Here is an 18011-nt window from a genome sequence, read left to right as displayed (position 1 = left end):
AAAAACTATATATAAGATTGTTGTCATGTCCAGTTTTTGAAGATAAAAGTGCCTCAAAGACTTTGATATTCCATCTTTAATAGTGCATTGCTATAATGACAATTTGAATTCATCATTGAATAAAGATGAAAATGTAAATATTTCCGCTCTATTGAATAACCCCTTACACCTTTTTACACCTCTGCTGAGATCTAATGTTAAATCCACATTCAGGAGAAACATAACTTGTCAGCCTGAATTCAATTTGGTACATTCATGTGGACTTGATCAAATATTTGACATGAGAAAAAAAAAGGTTTGGATTCAGGTAGTGATTCGTTTTGAATGACTGGTATATTCAACAGTTAAATACTAGACATGGAAAAAACGTTTTTAAATTAGCGAAAAAATATATTTGAAACAATCGTCTGCATGCGGTTAAATTAATATACAGTATGTGTTATGATGCTTAAATCCAAGCTGTTTCATAAAAACTACTTGAATAAACACAAAAAGACTATTTAGGAGACTATTTAGGAGTGCTGTTAAAAAAAATACTCGACTCCCTCCTGATTTCTTCTCTACACAGAAAAGTTGAAGATACCAGCTTAGGGTACAATAGCTTTTAACAGAGGACACTCGCCAAAAAGTAAGTCGGCTGCTTGTCTAAAACCCAAGGCACACATCTCATCAAGATGCTGCTTCTCTCCAGTGTGTACCAGCGTTGGCTGGCAGGCTAATTTGGTAAACAAACAGAGTGAATGTGATTCTTTATGGAAAAGACACAAACATCAGTCTTTTAAGTTTGATTTTACACCAGAACCCAGTCGATGAATTGCATAGCTACATAAAGAAAAGCAAGCATCTGAGTCATGTAAGGTTACAGGTTGGATGTTCTCCTGCAGCGCTGTCACCAGATATCAGTCCAACAAATACCTGTCAACATACTGCACACAACAGCAATAAGACATCATGCAGGCCTATTACTTCCTTACAAACAATACAGTACATATGGTCATAATAAAACTGTTATTACGGTTTAGCTCAGCAGCAAATGACCTCACTTTGCTTGGCAATATTACGGCTGATATCAAAAACTAACGGTCCATAGTGTCCTACAGTCTTGCCAGCAAAATGTTGTGGAGAGAAAAATATATTCTTTATCCTGTCGTTCAGCTGTCAATTATCATTTACAGTACAGATCAGATACAGAGTGTGGAATGTGCCTCTGTTTCATGTATTGCTGTGGGGCATGTTTGACACCTTCCTGCCTTTGCTAACTCAGTTCTTGTGCAGGTTTTTGCATAGATCCAAGAGTTGTAGTGGTGCAGCGACTCATGCAGCAGGGAGCAGGGGGAGAAGGGTCAGATGTATTTGTTGGCCAGGTTCTGAACGTCATTCTTAGTGTACTCTGTGCTCTCCACTGCTGACAGATGCTCGAACAGCTGAGTCATGTGGCGGCGCTCGTCCTTCGTCAGCATCATCAGCACAACCTGGAGGAAGTCAAACCACCAATCACCAAATTACTAAAACCTCAGCTGCTGGGAACAAAGCTGTTGCTCTTGTTGTCATTTCAATAGGGACTAAACCTTATCTTACCGAGAACCTGTCAGTGGTGTGCAGATACTTGAGGTGTTGGTAAACTAGGTTGGGGTCTTTCTCCAGGAGGTGGGAATCCAGCGCTTGCATGATGAAGCTGATGGTGTGTCCATCCAGCTGCGTACTCAGGTATTGTGGAAGCATGTCCGGGGCTGTGGAGGCCAGCAGGTCAGCACAGGCCATCGTGTTTCCGCCACAGCAAGCAGCATTCAGGGCGTGGCCAAACTCATGTGCATTTGTCGGCTTGAGGTTAATGGTGATGTCCTCTCCTCTGCAGCTGCTTTCTGAGTCGGGAATGGCTATCGTTTCCTCGTCACCTTCAACCTGAGAGAGCAGCAGAGGTGACAAAAGTGGATTTACAGAGGAAAGACAATGAAAAGAGCTGATGCCTCCTTTGCGAGCGAGAGACATTTGTGTGGGTTTTCAGAGTCCCTGGGAAGCATGTGTGTTGGTACCTCAGTGATGGGGACTGTCTTTCTGGGCTCGGCTGGTGAGGCCTCAGCGAGGCTCTGTCTGAGCAGCACAGTGACCTCCTCTAGCTCTTTCTCAGCCTCCTGCACATTGGGATCCTGCTGCAGCACCTCCTGCAGGTCAGAGCTGCACGCCAGATAGTCCTGTTGGATGCAGACACGAAACACAGCTCTATGTATGAAACAAGTGTGTTCAAATGACATTTTACACAGTGTTTGAAAAATTAAACGATGTGCCTATTTAGAGATTTCTCTACAGCCCTCCTTTTAAATAAACACCCTCCCTTGTGACATCAGTCATTATTGGCCATCCCTGTTCACCTTGAGGCCTTTATTGGCCAGAGCTCGTCTGTAGAAGGCCTTCTTATTGGTTGGCTCCAGTTTCAGGGCTGCATCACAGTCCTGTTTTGCCTCAGTAAACCTATCCAGCTTCAAGTAGCACAGGGCTCTGTAAACACACACACACACACACGTCACTTGTGACTTTCATTTTTGTCACCAGCAGCTAATCTTATCACTATAAAGTATCATGGGTTTGTGACTGTGAACCAGACTTTATCATAAAGGCTGAAGACATGAAAAGAAAACATTTTCCTAGGAAATGGATTAAAGACGACATCTGCATGTGTGAAGTTGGCTCATTTTCTTTTGTTTGCTTCGTGAATGTATTTTTTGTGTGATAGGTCTCAGCTGCTGTGTGGCAGTATCATACATGTGTTTGCTCTGGTGTGACTGATCAAACAAGCTCTTTCTGCACTAGAGCTAAATATACATGTGCAAACACAAACACACAATGAGACATTTCTTATAATGATCAACAATCTATCACCTGTAGGAGAGAGTGTGGTGCAGTGGGAAACAAAATAAAGTCAGACCTGCTGCACTCAGCTTGCTGTGTTTCTCTTTATCTCTCCAAGATAAAATAATAGTGGCTGTAAGTGGAGCTGTGATAAACAAGTAGCTGAAGCTGTTTCCTGAACCTTGGCCGTGCTGTTTTAACAATACATGCCAATTTACTACCAGTGACAGGCCGACGATTTACTGGGATTAGCTCCAGAACAAAATGTACCACCTGACAAATGGAGATAATTAATCAGTCAGTTTTATTTCATCCAAACCAATGACTTGACTGAGCTACAGAAAGTTAAAGATACAATAGCGGCATCATGTTTAGTTGAGACAGAAGCTGCTAACCTGTTTGTGTAGATAGCACACTCTTCTGGCTTTAACTTAAGGCATTCAGTGTATTTTCCCAGTGCGTCCTGGTAATGGCCCTTCTTCACAAAGTCATTGCCTTCTTGTTTCAAAGCTGTAAACAGAACTTCTGCTTTCCTTTCTGGAAGACAAAGTAAAGCCACATTTAAAATATGTTTCAGTTGACTAACATAAGGAAATATAACAGTCTTCCAAGCCTGGAATTAATGCTGTGCTAGTTAGAACATGACAGTTGACTCAGCAATCAGTCATGGTGTAGACTAAGGACTAATCAATCTGCTGCAGAGTGTCTTCTGTGAGAAAGACTGTGCCAGCAGTAATTCTGTAATTTTATTAGAGTTTCAAAATAAAAGCTGTAGCATTGCCTTAGGAATGGAGAAAGTGCATGGTCAGTGCAAAGAAGTGACACGTCCAGGACTTGAACACCTTTCTGTTTTCTTGGAACAAGTGACAGCAAAGCAGGAACAGAAAGAATTTCAGAGGGCTATTCCACCTTTAAGTAGTGGTGGAAGAAGAATTTAGATCCTTTGGTTTAGTAAAGGTTGCCCTAATATAATAGTAAAATTCTGGCACTGAAAATGTAACATACATACATGTACTTCATGTATGTACTTGTAGTACATTTAATATCAAAATGTGTGCCGACAAAAGTGTTCCCATTTGTAAAATAACCATTTGTAATATTGTTTACTGATGTCAAGCATAAATTTAATGCAGGAAGGCTTTCCACAATGGCATATCTCAACTCTGAATAAAGATGACCTTCACTGAGCACAGGGCTATATTGCGGTTGTGTCACACTTGTATGTATAAATGCTTTCAGATCAAAGTCAATCATTTGCATGGGAGCCTTGTAACACTGTCAACATGTGACTTGTCACGTTAATGTAAAAAGAATATTCCTCACACCACTAAGTATATATCTACTTTTAACACCAACCTGCATCTCTGGCAGCCTTTTCTGCTCGGGCTTGGAGAACCTCTGCACTGGGGGGCTCCTTTATGTGATGCTGCTGAGCTGACAGAGGCACTAGGGGAATCTCCGGAAGTTTCTCTCTCCACTCTGGGCCATCCTGCTCAATCAGCAGCCGGGTAATCCTGGGGGAGGACACAGATAAATATACTATACACATCCCATATGGACAAGATATTAAAAGTTAAAGGTATATTGAATTGACACCTGCACTGTTCACTTTTATAGACACAATATAAGGACAGGTATTAAAGCTATGTCCCAGTGGTACTCCTGAACACAAAGTAGCCAGATCAGTTTCTGCATTGCGTAACAGACAGAGGACATGCAGTCTGAGAGCTAGAATTAGTCTCTTGCTAAAACTGTTTTTCTGAATTGCTAAATCTGTTAGCTACTAATTAGATTCAGTGGTTGTTCATTTGATTCGTTTTAATGTGGTCTTCTTACTAAGTTACAATTCAATATCTGGATGTAAGAACATTTAAAAAGTCAAAAATACTATGCCAGCTAACAGAGCAATTCTGCCTTGTTTGATTTTCTTATCAATGGCAGCAGAGATGCTTTCATACATCTACAAGAAATCTCACTCTTTGAATTTGTTTTACCAATTAGTCCATTCAGAAATGTGAATGTTCAGTCATGTCTGTCCTGTTTCAGAGCTCACATATTAATGCCCTTTGTATCCCCTTGGCACAAGGAGGTGAAGGCTAATACCTATTAACGCTGTCGTGTGCTGCCTGCACGCTGGTGTCTATCTGCAGGACAGTCTTGTAATCCACGTAGGCTTTTCGATAGCGCTCCAGGGACTCATAAGCCATGGCCCGGCGCAGGAGGGGCTTGAGGGAGAATGGCTGCAGCTCCAGAGCTCTGGTGGGTATAAATAGATGAAATGAGACTTGAACAAAAAGATCATGTCTCCTGCTTCTGCTATAGATGCTAGTGTCATTACAGAGTCATAATATTATTGCCATTATATGCAGATCTACTATGTATGACAGAGTTTCAAGATGATCTGTTCTGATGTTGCTGTGTAAGTGTACAGTAAGTACTGATGTCCATGTTCTGTTGTATATGTGTGTGAATTAACTGTTACAGAATTTACATTTCCTGTTTTCCCAAGATAATAGATCTAAAGAAATCATACCAAGCATTCTTTAGATATCCCCGACAACCCAATGTTGTAAAGTTTGAGTTAACACCCACAGCAAACATTAATTCCCACTCACTGCACTGTTTGCAGTGCTACAAGGTAAATAAATAAGTGAACTCACCTTGTGCAGTCCTGTATGCAGTCTTGACTATTGCCATCCTTCAGATAGCAAGCTGCTCTGTTAGAATACAGAATACAAAGATCCTCTGGACTATCAATACCTGCACAAAAAGAGACAAATATCACATTTATTGCATCATATATAATTGTTTGGACCTAAAATAGGCAGAGGGCCTACCTTTTCCCCCACTAGTTTATCCTTTTATTGGCATATTATAGGAGACACTATAATATGAAGCATTTTCCCCAAGTTTGACTATTTGCTCACACACACAGCTCACTATGTATTTGCTTTTCTCTCCACTTGCCTGATAGGAAATTCATTCTTTAAGATCACAACAGAACACAGTAATAAGTCTACACTGATCTTCTACAGACAGAGAAACATTCTGCTGCTACACTAAAAGAATGTTAGCATGCCGCCTCATCAGACTAAATCAGATTCTAGATAATAGCACAGTCAGGCAGCAATGAATGAGGGTGTCTCAGCAACTGCTCAAACTTAGTGAAGTTACTGTGACAGCAGATCATGTACATCAAGTTAAGATTTAAACTGGTTAGCCCATACAAACACATTTATGTTGATTGTGGAAAAGACAAATTGAAACTAAAATTTTGACAAACCACTAACCAAATGAATGTTCAAGTGTTTCAATAAGGTTAGCAAAGTTTATTTTCATATCCATCCTAAGCAATAGTCTGCATCATAGGCAGCCTACGCTACGTCAGTCATGAGCCTTGAATCACTTTTCCATCCATGAGCACAGTGTGTAGTGAGAATATTACAGCAGAGACAGAGACAGTATGTTTGCTAGTGGATGAGCTTGACAAGCAGCAGTTTCTCTCTCTCTTTTCCCTCTCTGTGAGAATTATAGCTGCTGTCCTGCAGGTTCAATTTCACAGTGAGTGGTTAGTGGTCATGTGACCTAAGCTGAGAGGCTTAGCGCAAGGCTAAGGCTAAAACTAAAACACTGTCTATATACACCCCAGTAGCGGCATTGTGACACATCACTTTAGACACTGTCACTAAATACACCAACAAAATTGTAACTCTTCTTTAGCTCTTATTGAAACCTTCAAGGCAGTATGTACACATTGTGTTGATTATTAATGGATGATATCATTTTTATTGTATAGCTATTCACAGGAATTTCATTTTGATATATATTATATATGTGCAATATCCTGCAATGTAACAAAGCAACAAAATAAATAAAAAGTGTTCTTACAGCAAGGTCATGACCTCTGATTTATAATTGCATTAGCCAGTTACAGGAAGAAGTCTCATGAGCACTAGTGATTAAAAACCATGAAGCAATATTTATTCAAATATGGGTGAGACTGGTGATGCAAAGCCAGGCAGTTAAACTATATGTTATTTGTTTCTTGTCACAGCATGTTTATAACGTTGACGTCGATATGTGTTTACCGACAAGGAGGCACATAGGTCACTTTTCGCCAGTGTCATACATTAACTAAATTCCTAAACACTATGTTATTTAACTAAGAGCCACATCAGACTACAATAACAGGTACGACATCTACCATGAGGACTCTTCAATCCTACCTGAATCTGTATAGCCTTGAATGGCTTGTGAGTATTTCTCCAGTGCATCGGCAAACTGTCCATTTTTAAAGAGCAGGTTTCCTTCGTTTTTTAGCCGGGCCAGCGGTGGGGGCAGGGCTCCACATGGGGCATCTAGGTTGACAGTTTCCCCTGCACTTCCTCCGAGCACAGTTCCCTTATTGCCGCTGCTCTGATCAGCCTGGAGTGAAGCTGTCGAGCCCCTCTTGTTTGTTCCATTGGCTATCTTTTCCTTAGACTCCTGTGAGGCTTTGTATTTGTCTCCTTTGCTCCTCCTAATTCCATGGTGGGAGTTGTTGGACTCACTGTGTGGACCTCCATCTCCTCTGTCGTGGGGCTTTTTTTGAGCGTTACCCATGTCTCCCCTTTCAGCAGGAGAAGCTGAGCTGTCCTCCCCTCCCACAGGCTGGCTGGGTTCAACCGGACAAACTGGAAGAGAGAGGGCGGGAGAGGCAGAGGGAGAGACAGAGACAGAGAGAAAAGGGGGGCACACCCACCGGAAAGAGTCAGCAGTTACATCACAGTGGGGGAAGGTTGGACACACAGTCACTTCAAAGAGGGAGTTCCAGGAAGAAGCCGCTCACAACAGTGAATTACGAAATTATAGGTGGGGGTAGGGCAGATAACACGCACACTGGCGTAGTATATCACATTACCCAGAGGGACAGGGAGTTACTTCTATCTATAACATGACTCACAGAATAGTCTGAGATGAAAATGACTGCCCTACTACCACCAGTAATCTGCCTCAAATGTTTTGTAAAAATGTGAAAAATGTGAATTATATGGAAGATCCTCTAAGAGGCAGTTACAGTTACATCATATAGTGTATAGTAAAGGCACAGACAAGTTTGTAAAATATTGACCATCTATAGTACACAGAGTATTTATACTTTATATTTATATTCAATAACAGAGAGTTTTAAGTGCTAAGGAGCAGACTAGTGATATTTTAGTCAATAGGCCGAACAACATACTAATAATCTGGACTGGCAATAAGCTAAATTTGCTAAACATGCCAATATTCCAGTCAGACTTAAAGACATAAAACTAACTTAAATTTTAAACATTACCAAGCTATTCTGTTAAGTTATTTCATTGGTTGTTAATTTTAAACTGTTTATGTTGTGTTTAATACAAAACCCGAAACAATGCTGAATACAAATTCATCAGTCTGATGGAAATAGACTTTTGGATAGATTCAGCATATTCTGAATGGTCACTAGCTTGATGATAGCGTCCATGTCTGTGTGAATCAAGGAAATGGACATTGATTATTGAGGTATCTCACCAATCTGTTCTGCTTTTGTCTTGTGGTTACTGTTGCAATCTTCCACTTCTACTTCTTGAATGAGGATTTTTTTGCCTCTGCTTTGCTGTTCTGAATGACATTCCTTCAGCTTTTTCTCCGTTTCAGACAGAAGTTGCTAAACCACAAAAAATATACACACATTAGAATTTTTCAAGAGTAAAAACCCAACCCCAGGTCTGTTAAGTAAGTCAGCAAAGCTGGCACGCCCTGTGAGTGGCTTGTGTGCCAATATAAAAGAAACATCCCCTCACTGACCTACATGAAAAGAAGAATACATAATTGAAGAACATATAATAATGTCCTCAAATGTGACAGGTAATAAAAAATCTTCTAATTGGTTTAACACAAGATTAAAGAGCTACACACTTCTTTACTTACTTTTTACAGTAAAGAATGATGATTTTAATACCTTGCAGTAGCTGCAACTTGTTTTAACTGTCTGGTCTCTCACACATACAATGCCACCTAGTGGAGAAAAGGGCTTCTGTCACCTACTGTGGCTGCAGCATTGTGCGGCTCTTCCATAAGCACCATTCTTAGGTCTTCAGCAGCCTGCTGGAAATTGCCCATGTGCTTGTGTACAGTGGCACGACGAAGAAGGGCTGGTGGCAGTACATGTTACACAGAATATATACACATTACAGACATTGATGGTACTGTGTTTAGATGAATGAATTAACTGTATCACGGAAAACAGCCAGAAAATCACAAATATAGATGCATATTTCTGTTTGAAAGCACCTTTCATATTGCCTGGTTCCAGCTGGAGTACACTCTGGCAGTCTCTCATGGCATTATGCCAGTGCTTGAGATTGATCTCAGCCTGTGCTCTGTTGTTATATGCAGCCACAGTTGGAATAATGGAAAGGCTCCTGTAACATAAGCCCAAAGATAAAAAAAACACCCATATTTCAAATAATGAGGTTAATGCACAGACACTTAAGAGCTACAGTAAATGGAAATGAAATCAGACTTCATTAAACAGAGGCCTCATTAAATGCCAGGTAAAATTGCATCTCTCTCCTAAGACATAATATAATGATAAATAAATAATAAATTAGTTGCTTTGACCTGGAATAGTATGCAACTGCCTCCTCGTAATCTTTTGATTTAAAAGCTTCATTGCCTTTGTCCTTTTCACGATTTGCCAGGAGGAACTTCTCCTCTTGTGTCAGCACTGGATATAGTGTAAGAGACCACAAATTTTACATACACACTCACACACACAAACACTCTGAACTGCACAAAATGCTTTGCAATGTCTAAACACTAAACATGAGATACTGTATAATACATTACATGAGGCATCCACTTGTGTTTTGATTTTGGGATGTCCTGTGTTTATATTGGCTGGAGATTGTTTAATCATATTACCATCAATTCTTTCACATTCTTTTTCCACATCAAACCTGGAAAACAGAGAAAAATATATATTGGTATTAGATAATATTCTGCAAAATAGCTCTCTAGAACTGCAATGACATTTTGACTGTGGATCAGCCAAAGCCTTTCTACAAAATAACACTAAAGTTAAAGCGTCTGCTACTGGAATTGTGAGTTCTTTCTTCTGAATGCACTAGACAAGTGTAAAGACAAAATGACTCACTTGTCCCATTCTTGATAATCACGTGGGAGCACAGGTCTTGACGAATTCCTCTTTTCCTTTGAATTTGAATTCTATGAAGACATAACAGTTAATTGTTTTCATGTAGCTATACGTATGTGTACTGTACATGTTTACATAAACCCTTGCGAAGAGCTTTTACCTGACCAAGTGGAACAGAACAGTTGGAACCTCTTATAGGTGGCATAGTTTTATTCACTAGATCATCAAACATTGACTGCCGTTTTAGTGATGTGTCTGCCTTTTTAGTTTCTTCTTGCCATGTCTGCAAAGTATTAAATAAGAAAATGTTTAAGAGACTAGAAATTAAGGAGTGTTTATCATAAATGTTATAGTATATAGCCTACCTTTAATTCGTCAGCAATTTGTCTCCACTCCTCTTTAGAGAGACTGGCTGCTGTGGGTACAGAGTTTTCTTTCCTGAGAGCTCGACTGCTAGGATTCAGTTTCTTCAAGTGATGCTCACAGAACTGGATAAGATGAGGATAAATACCCTCCTCACCAGACCTTTACACAAAGTAGAACAATGTTTTCTGTTTTCCTAATTGGTTGCAGTAGGTAGTATGTATTTATTTTAAATATTGCATATTTTCTCATGATGATGATGATGATGATGATGAATCAATGAATCTACTTGATGTGATGATAATATGATGTAGTGAATTAACTTAAATATCAATATACATCTACATTCAGTTCTGTTTCTTCACACGTGCTGTGCAGCATTCATGTATCATCTGTTCATTCAATTATTTTATTCACTCTGGAAAACAAAATGCTGTGGTCGTAAATGTGAGTGTGAATGGTCGGCTTTGTGGGCCTGTAATAGACTGGTGACTAGACCAGGGTCTTCCCCACACCCTACACTTAACAGTGGTAAAGGTAATGGAACACTCCACACAAATTTGACTTTAAATGCTCACATCTTACATCGACATCTAGTGGCCACAAGTCATTAAAGCAGCTTCATTAGCAATTAAATGCCTGTAAGAACCTTAAATATTTATCCTCTATTACTGAAGTAGGACTTCACCTTAAGAGGTTGAGTCAGCAGGAGTATTGCAGAAGTGTTTTTATTATATTACTGTACATTGTCAAAAGTAAGTCACCAATACTTTATTGATCCCCTTGGGGAAATTGCGGTTGGACAGCTGCCAGACTGTGTCGGCACTACTACAGGGTTTCGGTGTCTTGTCCAAGGACACCTCAGCAAGTAGCCAGGAGGAACCGAGAATCAAACCACTCAACCTGGGGTTCGTAGATGACTGACCACCTGAGCTACTGCCACCCTGATCAAGTATTTCTCAATGCTACAGCATACAATTTCAGACAATAGTGTTTAGGTTAGTTGTCGGAATTAATAGGAAGCTGCTCAGATAGCGCAGATTAAATTAAATTGTTGTGTGAATTCCATTTTTAAACTCCATTATATGGTGTTTACCTCAGCACTTTCAAGATCTTCTCCAGGTATTTCACATCTTTGCATTTCTCAATGTAATCATAGTCCAAGTGCTCCACAGGGACCTTCCCACTATAGTCAATGGTGGTCGAAGAGTTTTGAAGAGAGAAAACTGCATCTGCACTCATACCTGTGGAGAATTTCAGTTGACACTGTTACTAAGTCAAACAATATTGTTCTCTTAAAAGTTAGGTAGTGTATGTATGTTGTAACAGCCTAAATTGTTAGATTTTTACATTTATCCTTGACAGCAGGAGAAAGAGAAACAAGACCAGAATCTGTTTTATATTCAGGAAAATAAAATAGAAGAAAGACTTTATGGGATTGTTGGGTTTTCTATATAATTCTTTATACAATTAAAACCTTACACTGTGTCTGTATACACGAGTGCCTTAAGAGGACTTCTGTTGTGATTTGGCACTATACAAATAAAACTGAATTCAATTCATTAGTCCCACAGTGGCGAAACTGCATTATAACAACAGCAGAAGTACAGTTTGAATATATATATATATATAAAAAACAAACTAAAGAAGGAGCATTAAATTGAAGACTAAACGGGCACAGTACAAGGTAGATACACTAAAATACTATGAATAAATAGTAAAACATAATAAGTTTACTGTCTGTATGTGTGCTTGGGCTTTATGTTAATAATGACTCCACATCCAAAAAAGTTTGTCATATTTGACTTCCCATGACAACTACTGTATGAGGAAGGATGAGCTCATGTGAGAACAGACAGAGAAAGGGCTTTGTATGTCCAGCCTACTAAATGCTGTTTATTACACAATATATGACTTTAAATGTTTAAAGGCTGTATTAGATGCATCAAAGAAATAAAATATTACTAACTCTTGTTTTGACATAGGGTTCAGTGATAAAGAAAGGCCCGCGCATATGTAAAAATCTTTTTTCCCCATTACATACACTGTAATACAAGCAGTATCAAATTAAACATTCATAAGCAAATAGAGTTTTCTGTTTATCTGTTCATAAATGTTATACAGTTAAAAACAACAATTAGTTAAAACTATTTACCATAACATAATTTAAATTGCATTAATCTAGTCCTAGTTGGGTCCCTCGTGTATTAGCAGTCACCAAAATAAGCGTTGGTTTCACAAGTTAATCAACAAATACTAAAAAGCAAAATCCAGTATATTCAGTCCACCACAATTTTAATTTGTATCCCAAATTGTTGGCGGTCTGCAGACTAAAGACACCTGGAAAGTAATCGTAATAATAACTTCTGAAACAGATTAAATCAGTTTTATCATACAGCGGACGGTATTTTTTTATTAGAGTTGTGTGGGGATCCTGAAACACCCTGTGAGTTAGCTAGCCCCCTCACGGTAAAATAACATGTTAGCTTATGTAGCGTTAACGGTAGAATTAACGCCAGCTACAAGCTGCGGCTAAAGTGCTGGAACTTTAGGTATGTTTGCGCTCTGTAGGTAAAGTGAAATGTTGGCTTAGAAATGGAAGTGTTGTTCTTTTTCTAAAAGTGTGATGTTACCTAAAGACGGAACAAATACTACAAAAGTTAAATGACCTTACCTGAGGTTGTTCGTTTGCAACGCGGAGGCCGTTGCTATGGAAACCGCACCCTGTAGCCCAGCTGCAGTCCAAATCGGAAGCACGTGACACGGGAACCGTGGGCTCCAAGTTTGAAAACGGGGCTGCTCGTTGTCAGCTGGTGAACATGTAGCAGACACAAACAGCGACCTGAGAGAGCCGAGGCCCAAAACAGCCCCATGTCTTTGACTTCGCCCAGTTTCAGCTAGAGGTGGGTAAGTTTACATGTGTGCGTTTAAAGCAAAATATCACGTTTACTGCGATATAAGACACGAGTCACCTTCGCTGTTAGAATATGTCCGTCAAGCTAGTGCGCACTTTGTGGTTTTAAGGATCGATAGTTGGGGTGAAACCGTGTTGAAGTCAGTGCACATAAGCGAATAAATGTCACTATGGGGGAACCTCGTTGTTGCTGGGATGTGAGTAAAAGAGGAAGGTTAGCCTGTGCGTTGTGCTAATGCTACCTTTCATCAACATGGGTGACGCCAGTAACGGAGATGAGTTTGAAGATGTCCACTCAGTAATCAGAACAGGTGTTTGTACGTCACGCTAATGATTTGAACGTTAATTATATATCTGTGTGACTTGCGTGAGTCACAATACCTTGAATTTGTATTTAAAATGAATACATATTTTTAACTTAGTTATTTCTACATCCATATTTAAGTGTGTTTTAACAATATGACTTTTTTTGCACTCTGTAACGTTGTTATTTTTGGCCTCAGGGCGCTCAGATCAATTGCCAACTAATATTACTTTGAACTAGTTGTTTTTCATGTGTTAAACTAGGTTAGTTTAGTTTAATTTAGGTTAGTTTAGTTTAATTTAGGTTAGTTTAGGGTAAGTGGGGACAAATACAACCGGTGTCCGTCTTGGCGGTTACAGCTGACTTTGCAGCGGCAGCACGCGGCGGGGGTTTAAATGTAGCACCGCTCTCAGACAGCTGAGGATGTCTGGTGGAAACCAGCTGACCTCTCTCACAACTGATCTAATAGTGATTGAAAGAAATAAACTGCTGCTTATTAACGCACAGAACCACTCAAAGACAGCCTTCGACATAACATTTGGGTCATCTCGTGTCTCACAGTGAGTCGTACATTTTTATAACGGAAATATGACGTTGAAGAGACGGGCGGGATTTAAGCTAGTTTAGCTTTATTCTTAGGTCTCTGTCAAAGTCACAGTGTTTATTTATGTGTCTCCAGAGTTCTTTAATTTAATGCCATGTACTCATGGAGTACCACCTATTGTTGTCTGCAGGTCAGTTGGCATCCTCCTCCCCTCTTGGGTAACTCTGTGTTTGGGAAGCTTGTACACAGGAGGATGAAAATGCAGTACACTCCTGAATCCAACATCTTCCTTGAAGGCACCAAAGGCCAGCGCTATTATGAGGACTGTTCTGACAGTGGATACTCAGGTTTATTCCACAGCCCACAGAGCACTAGTGGAGTGGACTCCTGCAGTTCCTTGTCTCCCATAGATTTCAGTGAAACGCCTAAGGAGAACCTCAGGCTTTCTGTCACACCTAAAGGAAGGACGAAAGATTTGGTTGGGTTTTTAGACAAAGACTCCAGGGGGGCACAGCAGCTATCAGCAATTCACTGGTGTGAAACTCCTAAGGTACACAAAAGAGATGCCTCATTGCGACACAGACTTCTAATGTGCAAACCTACAACAGATGTCAAAACTGACAACCCGAGATCACCATGCACCAGAAAGACTGAATCCTCCATGAGTACTGGGTCTGAACACTGGCTTAGTGCATCATTTGACTCTCTAGAGACTGTAATGGGGGCTTTGAGATCAAGCACTTTAGAACTGGAGCAGGACCTGCCATTATCCAGTCGGAAACGTCGAATCCTTTTCTCACAGGTGAGGACCTCCACTCTTGAAGATGGTAAACTCAATTCCTGTCACCTTCCTAGTTTTGAGGGAAGAGTTTCACTCTCAGATGCAGATTTCAGTGAGAGCATTTCTGCCTCAGATCAAATTAATATTGAGACTCCACGCTTTAGCAAATTTCTGCCTGCCTCATCTAAGGAAGACTGTCAATCACCAGTCAGTGGAGCGGCAAACAGCCTGGATGACAGCTCAAGTGTCCTGTGCACACCATCGTACAAACATACACCAAGATACATCAGGTATGTGCTTTATTTATTTATTTATTTTTCTTTACATTTGATTTTACACAATTTTGTTGTAAACTTCCTTATCTAAATTTGAGAAGCAATGAAGACAACAATAGTAAAAAACAAAAAGAAAGCATCCCTATACTAACTCCCTTCTAACCCCCTAACAGATCTGTGACTGAAGACAGTGGTTTCAGTTCCCTGACCCTTGATAAATCTCAAGACTCCTCAGTGGATCATGATGGTTCATTCCAGGAGCTGTTGCTCTCTGCCCCTAGAGGAAACTGTGAAACCCCAAACCTGGTAGAGGCCAGGCGGCGTTCTCGTTTGCAGAGACAGCATAGGCTTTCTACACTCAAAGAAGGGGGCTCTCAGTCTGAGGAAGACCCAGCAGACAGAAAGCAACACAATCGATGCCTCAGCCACTCTAAAGATGTTTTTGAAGACTGTGCAACTCCTAGCAGTGTCCTTTCTATTAAGCATGGTAATAGTTTTACCTCCGATGGCGTGGCCTCTGCAAAACAAGATTATGTCACCCCACTAAGAGAGACAACAGGTACAGCATCTTTTAACACTGCTCCTAATAATCCAGATGTAACTCCTCTGAGAACAGCCCCAGTCGATCTCTCTCTGACTCCAGCATTGCAGCTGGTTCATGCAATGTGCCAGCAGAAAGCCCAGATGTTCGTTGGCCAAAGTCCAAGCCTGAAAGAGCAGCTTAAATCCACAGCAGCTCTGGCTGAGACCCCTTTGACTTTCAGGACCACTATGCCATTAGCAGGACTCATTGGCAGAAAAATGGGCATAGGGAAGGTGGACATACTCACAGAACTTAAGAAGAGAAGCCTCAGACACATTCTGGCTGTCATATTTAGCCACCTGACTTCAGAGAGCATCCACAGGTGAGGAGTTGATGTTTTTAGCAAACTCTGCTCACACTACTGCTGTACAAACCAAATCTTATTTTCCCATTTCTGTTGCATTTACTGTAATACCTGCTACACTGTTAAGTAGCTCAATCCCCAATTTAACATAAATTTTATTGACCATTACACTAGTGACATCACTTACTGGTAGCAGAGTGTCTGTATGTGGTACTTTCTTTTAAATAGGATTATTGTAAATTTTCAAGAATTTTATTATTCTTGAAAACATCAAAATTGATGAACAGTAAGTATTAAAGGGCAGTGAGGGCTAAAATATTGCTCTCATACGTCTTTGTTTGTGATTTGACAGGTGTGGTCAGGTGTGCAAAACTTGGAACGAAATTATTCAGCAGGACAAGCAGGCTAGCGCTAGACGAAGAAGCCACCTGAGTGAAGTGGAGGCAACTCCAGAGGTAGGAGATTTAGCCATTGTTGTCTTGTTAATGACGTGGGTTTTATGTCATTGTACAGTGGCAGACCAGATTTTTTTAATTTATTTTGGGCACATTATATTTGTTAATATAATCTTCTTGACTTGGATGAAGATCAGATCACATTTTACAACAAATAAAGCAGAAAATCCCGCTAAGCAAGTATCTTATTCCTACTGTCCAAGGAAAAATATCTATCACATAGATTTGTGTGTGTAGTCAGCAATGCAGAACTGTTTTCATAGACCTGTACAGCATAAGTTTTCTATCTGATGGGAATTTGGTGTGAAGTAATCTTGTTTCACTGTTACTTAGCTTGAGAATATGACTATCAGCTTATTGTAATTAATAGGTGAAAAGACCTTCCAACTTTTTGCTGTTGTCTTATAGCTTGGTGGTGCTGTCCATGTCCCTGATGCAGAGACCAGACTGACTCTACTTAAGAGATCGGCTCTTAAGACGGTCCAGGCCCAGTCCAGGACCTCCAGCTACTGCACCCCGCAGTCAGGAAATAGCACTTTAACCCAATTACAGCACAGCGCAGGCAGCAGCAGTAAACGGGATAAATTTCTAGAAGTGAGTTTTAAAAGCATCGCACCTAAGTTTGTGTAGTGTTAGATTTAGGATTTGGACAGATTTTTGTTCAGCCTCTGTGCTTCAACTTGTTCAATTTGGAATAGAATTATGTTACACGGGTCAACTTTAATTAGGACTCATTGTAGCTTAGGGAAGCAGTTACCATAAGACATGTCATACAAGTTTATTTTGTCTTTCAGGTTGCCAAAACCCTGTTCAGTGATGAGTGTCTCAAGCCTTGCCCTCGATGTCAGCATCCTGCAAGGTGCCACTCAGTGAAAGGGGAAGGTGTGTGCACCAAGGATAACTGTGGTTTCCAGTTTTGCACAGCTTGCTTGTGTGCTTTTCACGGCTCTAGAGAGTGTGGCAGTCAGTCTGTAGGCCGTCGCAAAAAGGACATAATTCTTCCAGGAAGTGCTCAAAGCAAGCGCAATGTTAGGAGACTATGAGCTGATATTGAACTACTTGTTTGCTATTCCAGCATCAAATTAGCATTTTTTTCCCCCCTGCTTAAGGGTGAAAACGAGGCTTGGCATCAAGGAAACTGACCTGTAGCTAGTAGATGACTTCCATATGTACTGAATTTTGTCTTTGTGCCTTTCTTTGTATTGTATTTTCCTGCTTTTTTTCAGTGCATTTCTTACCTCTGTGTTTTTAATTATGAATGTGAAGCAAGGCTCAGCAGCAGTAGAAATGATTGAATTTTGCTGCTGATGTACCTTGATCAATTGTACAGAATGTTTTTTGGAATTCTGAGATTTTCCGCTTTTACCAGAGTGTTTTCAGATCAGTTTTAAAATAAATTAGAATTTTTTTTTTTACTTGTCCCTTGTCTTATTTGTGATGGTCCTCAACAGGAACAGATTCCTCGGTGTTTGGCGCCAC

At 40.2% G+C, this 18011-nt stretch overlaps 2 protein-coding genes across 5 annotated transcripts; one reads left to right on the top strand and one right to left on the bottom strand.

Moving 5' to 3' along the window:
* Positions 1 to 58: 58 nt before the first annotated feature.
* LOC113170412 (sperm-associated antigen 1) lies at positions 59 to 13087 on the bottom strand. 2 transcript variants are annotated; one of them, XM_026372499.1, is made up of 19 exons: positions 13047 to 13087; positions 11469 to 11616; positions 10375 to 10534; positions 10170 to 10292; positions 10010 to 10080; positions 9703 to 9812; positions 9475 to 9580; positions 9145 to 9275; positions 8899 to 9005; positions 8383 to 8518; positions 7074 to 7520; positions 5508 to 5607; positions 4951 to 5103; positions 4204 to 4361; positions 3243 to 3384; positions 2370 to 2496; positions 2034 to 2192; positions 1579 to 1902; positions 59 to 1472 (listed from the first exon to the last, which is right to left on the bottom strand). In XM_026372499.1, exons 2-19 carry the CDS (start codon positions 11612 to 11614, stop codon positions 1344 to 1346), a joined length of 2829 nt encoding a protein of 942 aa, XP_026228284.1. In that variant the 5' UTR covers positions 11615 to 11616; positions 13047 to 13087; the 3' UTR covers positions 59 to 1343. The 2 variants fall into 2 exon arrangements, with proteins under 2 accessions (XP_026228284.1, XP_026228285.1); XM_026372500.1 differs by having other exon boundaries at positions 9778 to 9812; positions 13047 to 13086.
* A 67-nt stretch (positions 13088 to 13154) lies between these two features.
* Positions 13155 to 17895, top strand: fbxo43 (F-box protein 43). Of its 3 annotated transcripts, none has more exons than XM_026370415.1 (6): positions 13155 to 13275; positions 14325 to 15205; positions 15364 to 16095; positions 16430 to 16532; positions 16941 to 17126; positions 17327 to 17895. In XM_026370415.1, exons 2-6 carry the CDS (start codon positions 14388 to 14390, stop codon positions 17573 to 17575), a joined length of 2088 nt encoding a protein of 695 aa, XP_026226200.1. In that variant the 5' UTR covers positions 13155 to 13275; positions 14325 to 14387; the 3' UTR covers positions 17576 to 17895. The 3 variants fall into 3 exon arrangements, with proteins under 3 accessions (XP_026226200.1, XP_026226199.1, XP_026226201.1); XM_026370414.1 differs by having other exon boundaries at positions 13196 to 13279; XM_026370416.1 differs by lacking the exon at positions 13155 to 13275 and adding an exon at positions 14099 to 14150.
* Positions 17896 to 18011: the final 116 nt, after the last annotated feature.

Source organism: Anabas testudineus, chromosome 16, assembly GCF_900324465.2.
Source record: "Anabas testudineus chromosome 16, fAnaTes1.2, whole genome shotgun sequence".
NCBI lineage: Eukaryota > Metazoa > Chordata > Actinopteri > Anabantiformes > Anabantidae > Anabas > Anabas testudineus.
The sequence above is the reverse complement of the archived record's forward strand: the minus strand, read 5'-3'. Positions and strand labels throughout refer to the sequence as shown.

Coding starts and splice junctions, on each gene's coding strand:
- LOC113170412 (XM_026372499.1), bottom strand. CDS start 11,614: ATGAGTGCAGATGCAGTTTTCTCTCTTCAAAACTCTTCGACCACCATT. Junction 9,813..10,009: donor GATTATCAAGAATGGGACAA/GTGAGTCATTTT, acceptor TCTGTTTTCCAG/GTTTGATGTGGAAAAAGAAT. Junction 8,519..8,898: donor CGCACAATGCTGCAGCCACA/GTAGGTGACAGA, acceptor TTTGTGGTTTAG/CAACTTCTGTCTGAAACGGA.
- fbxo43 (XM_026370415.1), top strand. CDS start 14,388: ATGAAAATGCAGTACACTCCTGAATCCAACATCTTCCTTGAAGGCACC. Junction 16,096..16,429: donor ACTTCAGAGAGCATCCACAG/GTGAGGAGTTGA, acceptor GTGATTTGACAG/GTGTGGTCAGGTGTGCAAAA. Junction 17,127..17,326: donor AACGGGATAAATTTCTAGAA/GTGAGTTTTAAA, acceptor TTTGTCTTTCAG/GTTGCCAAAACCCTGTTCAG.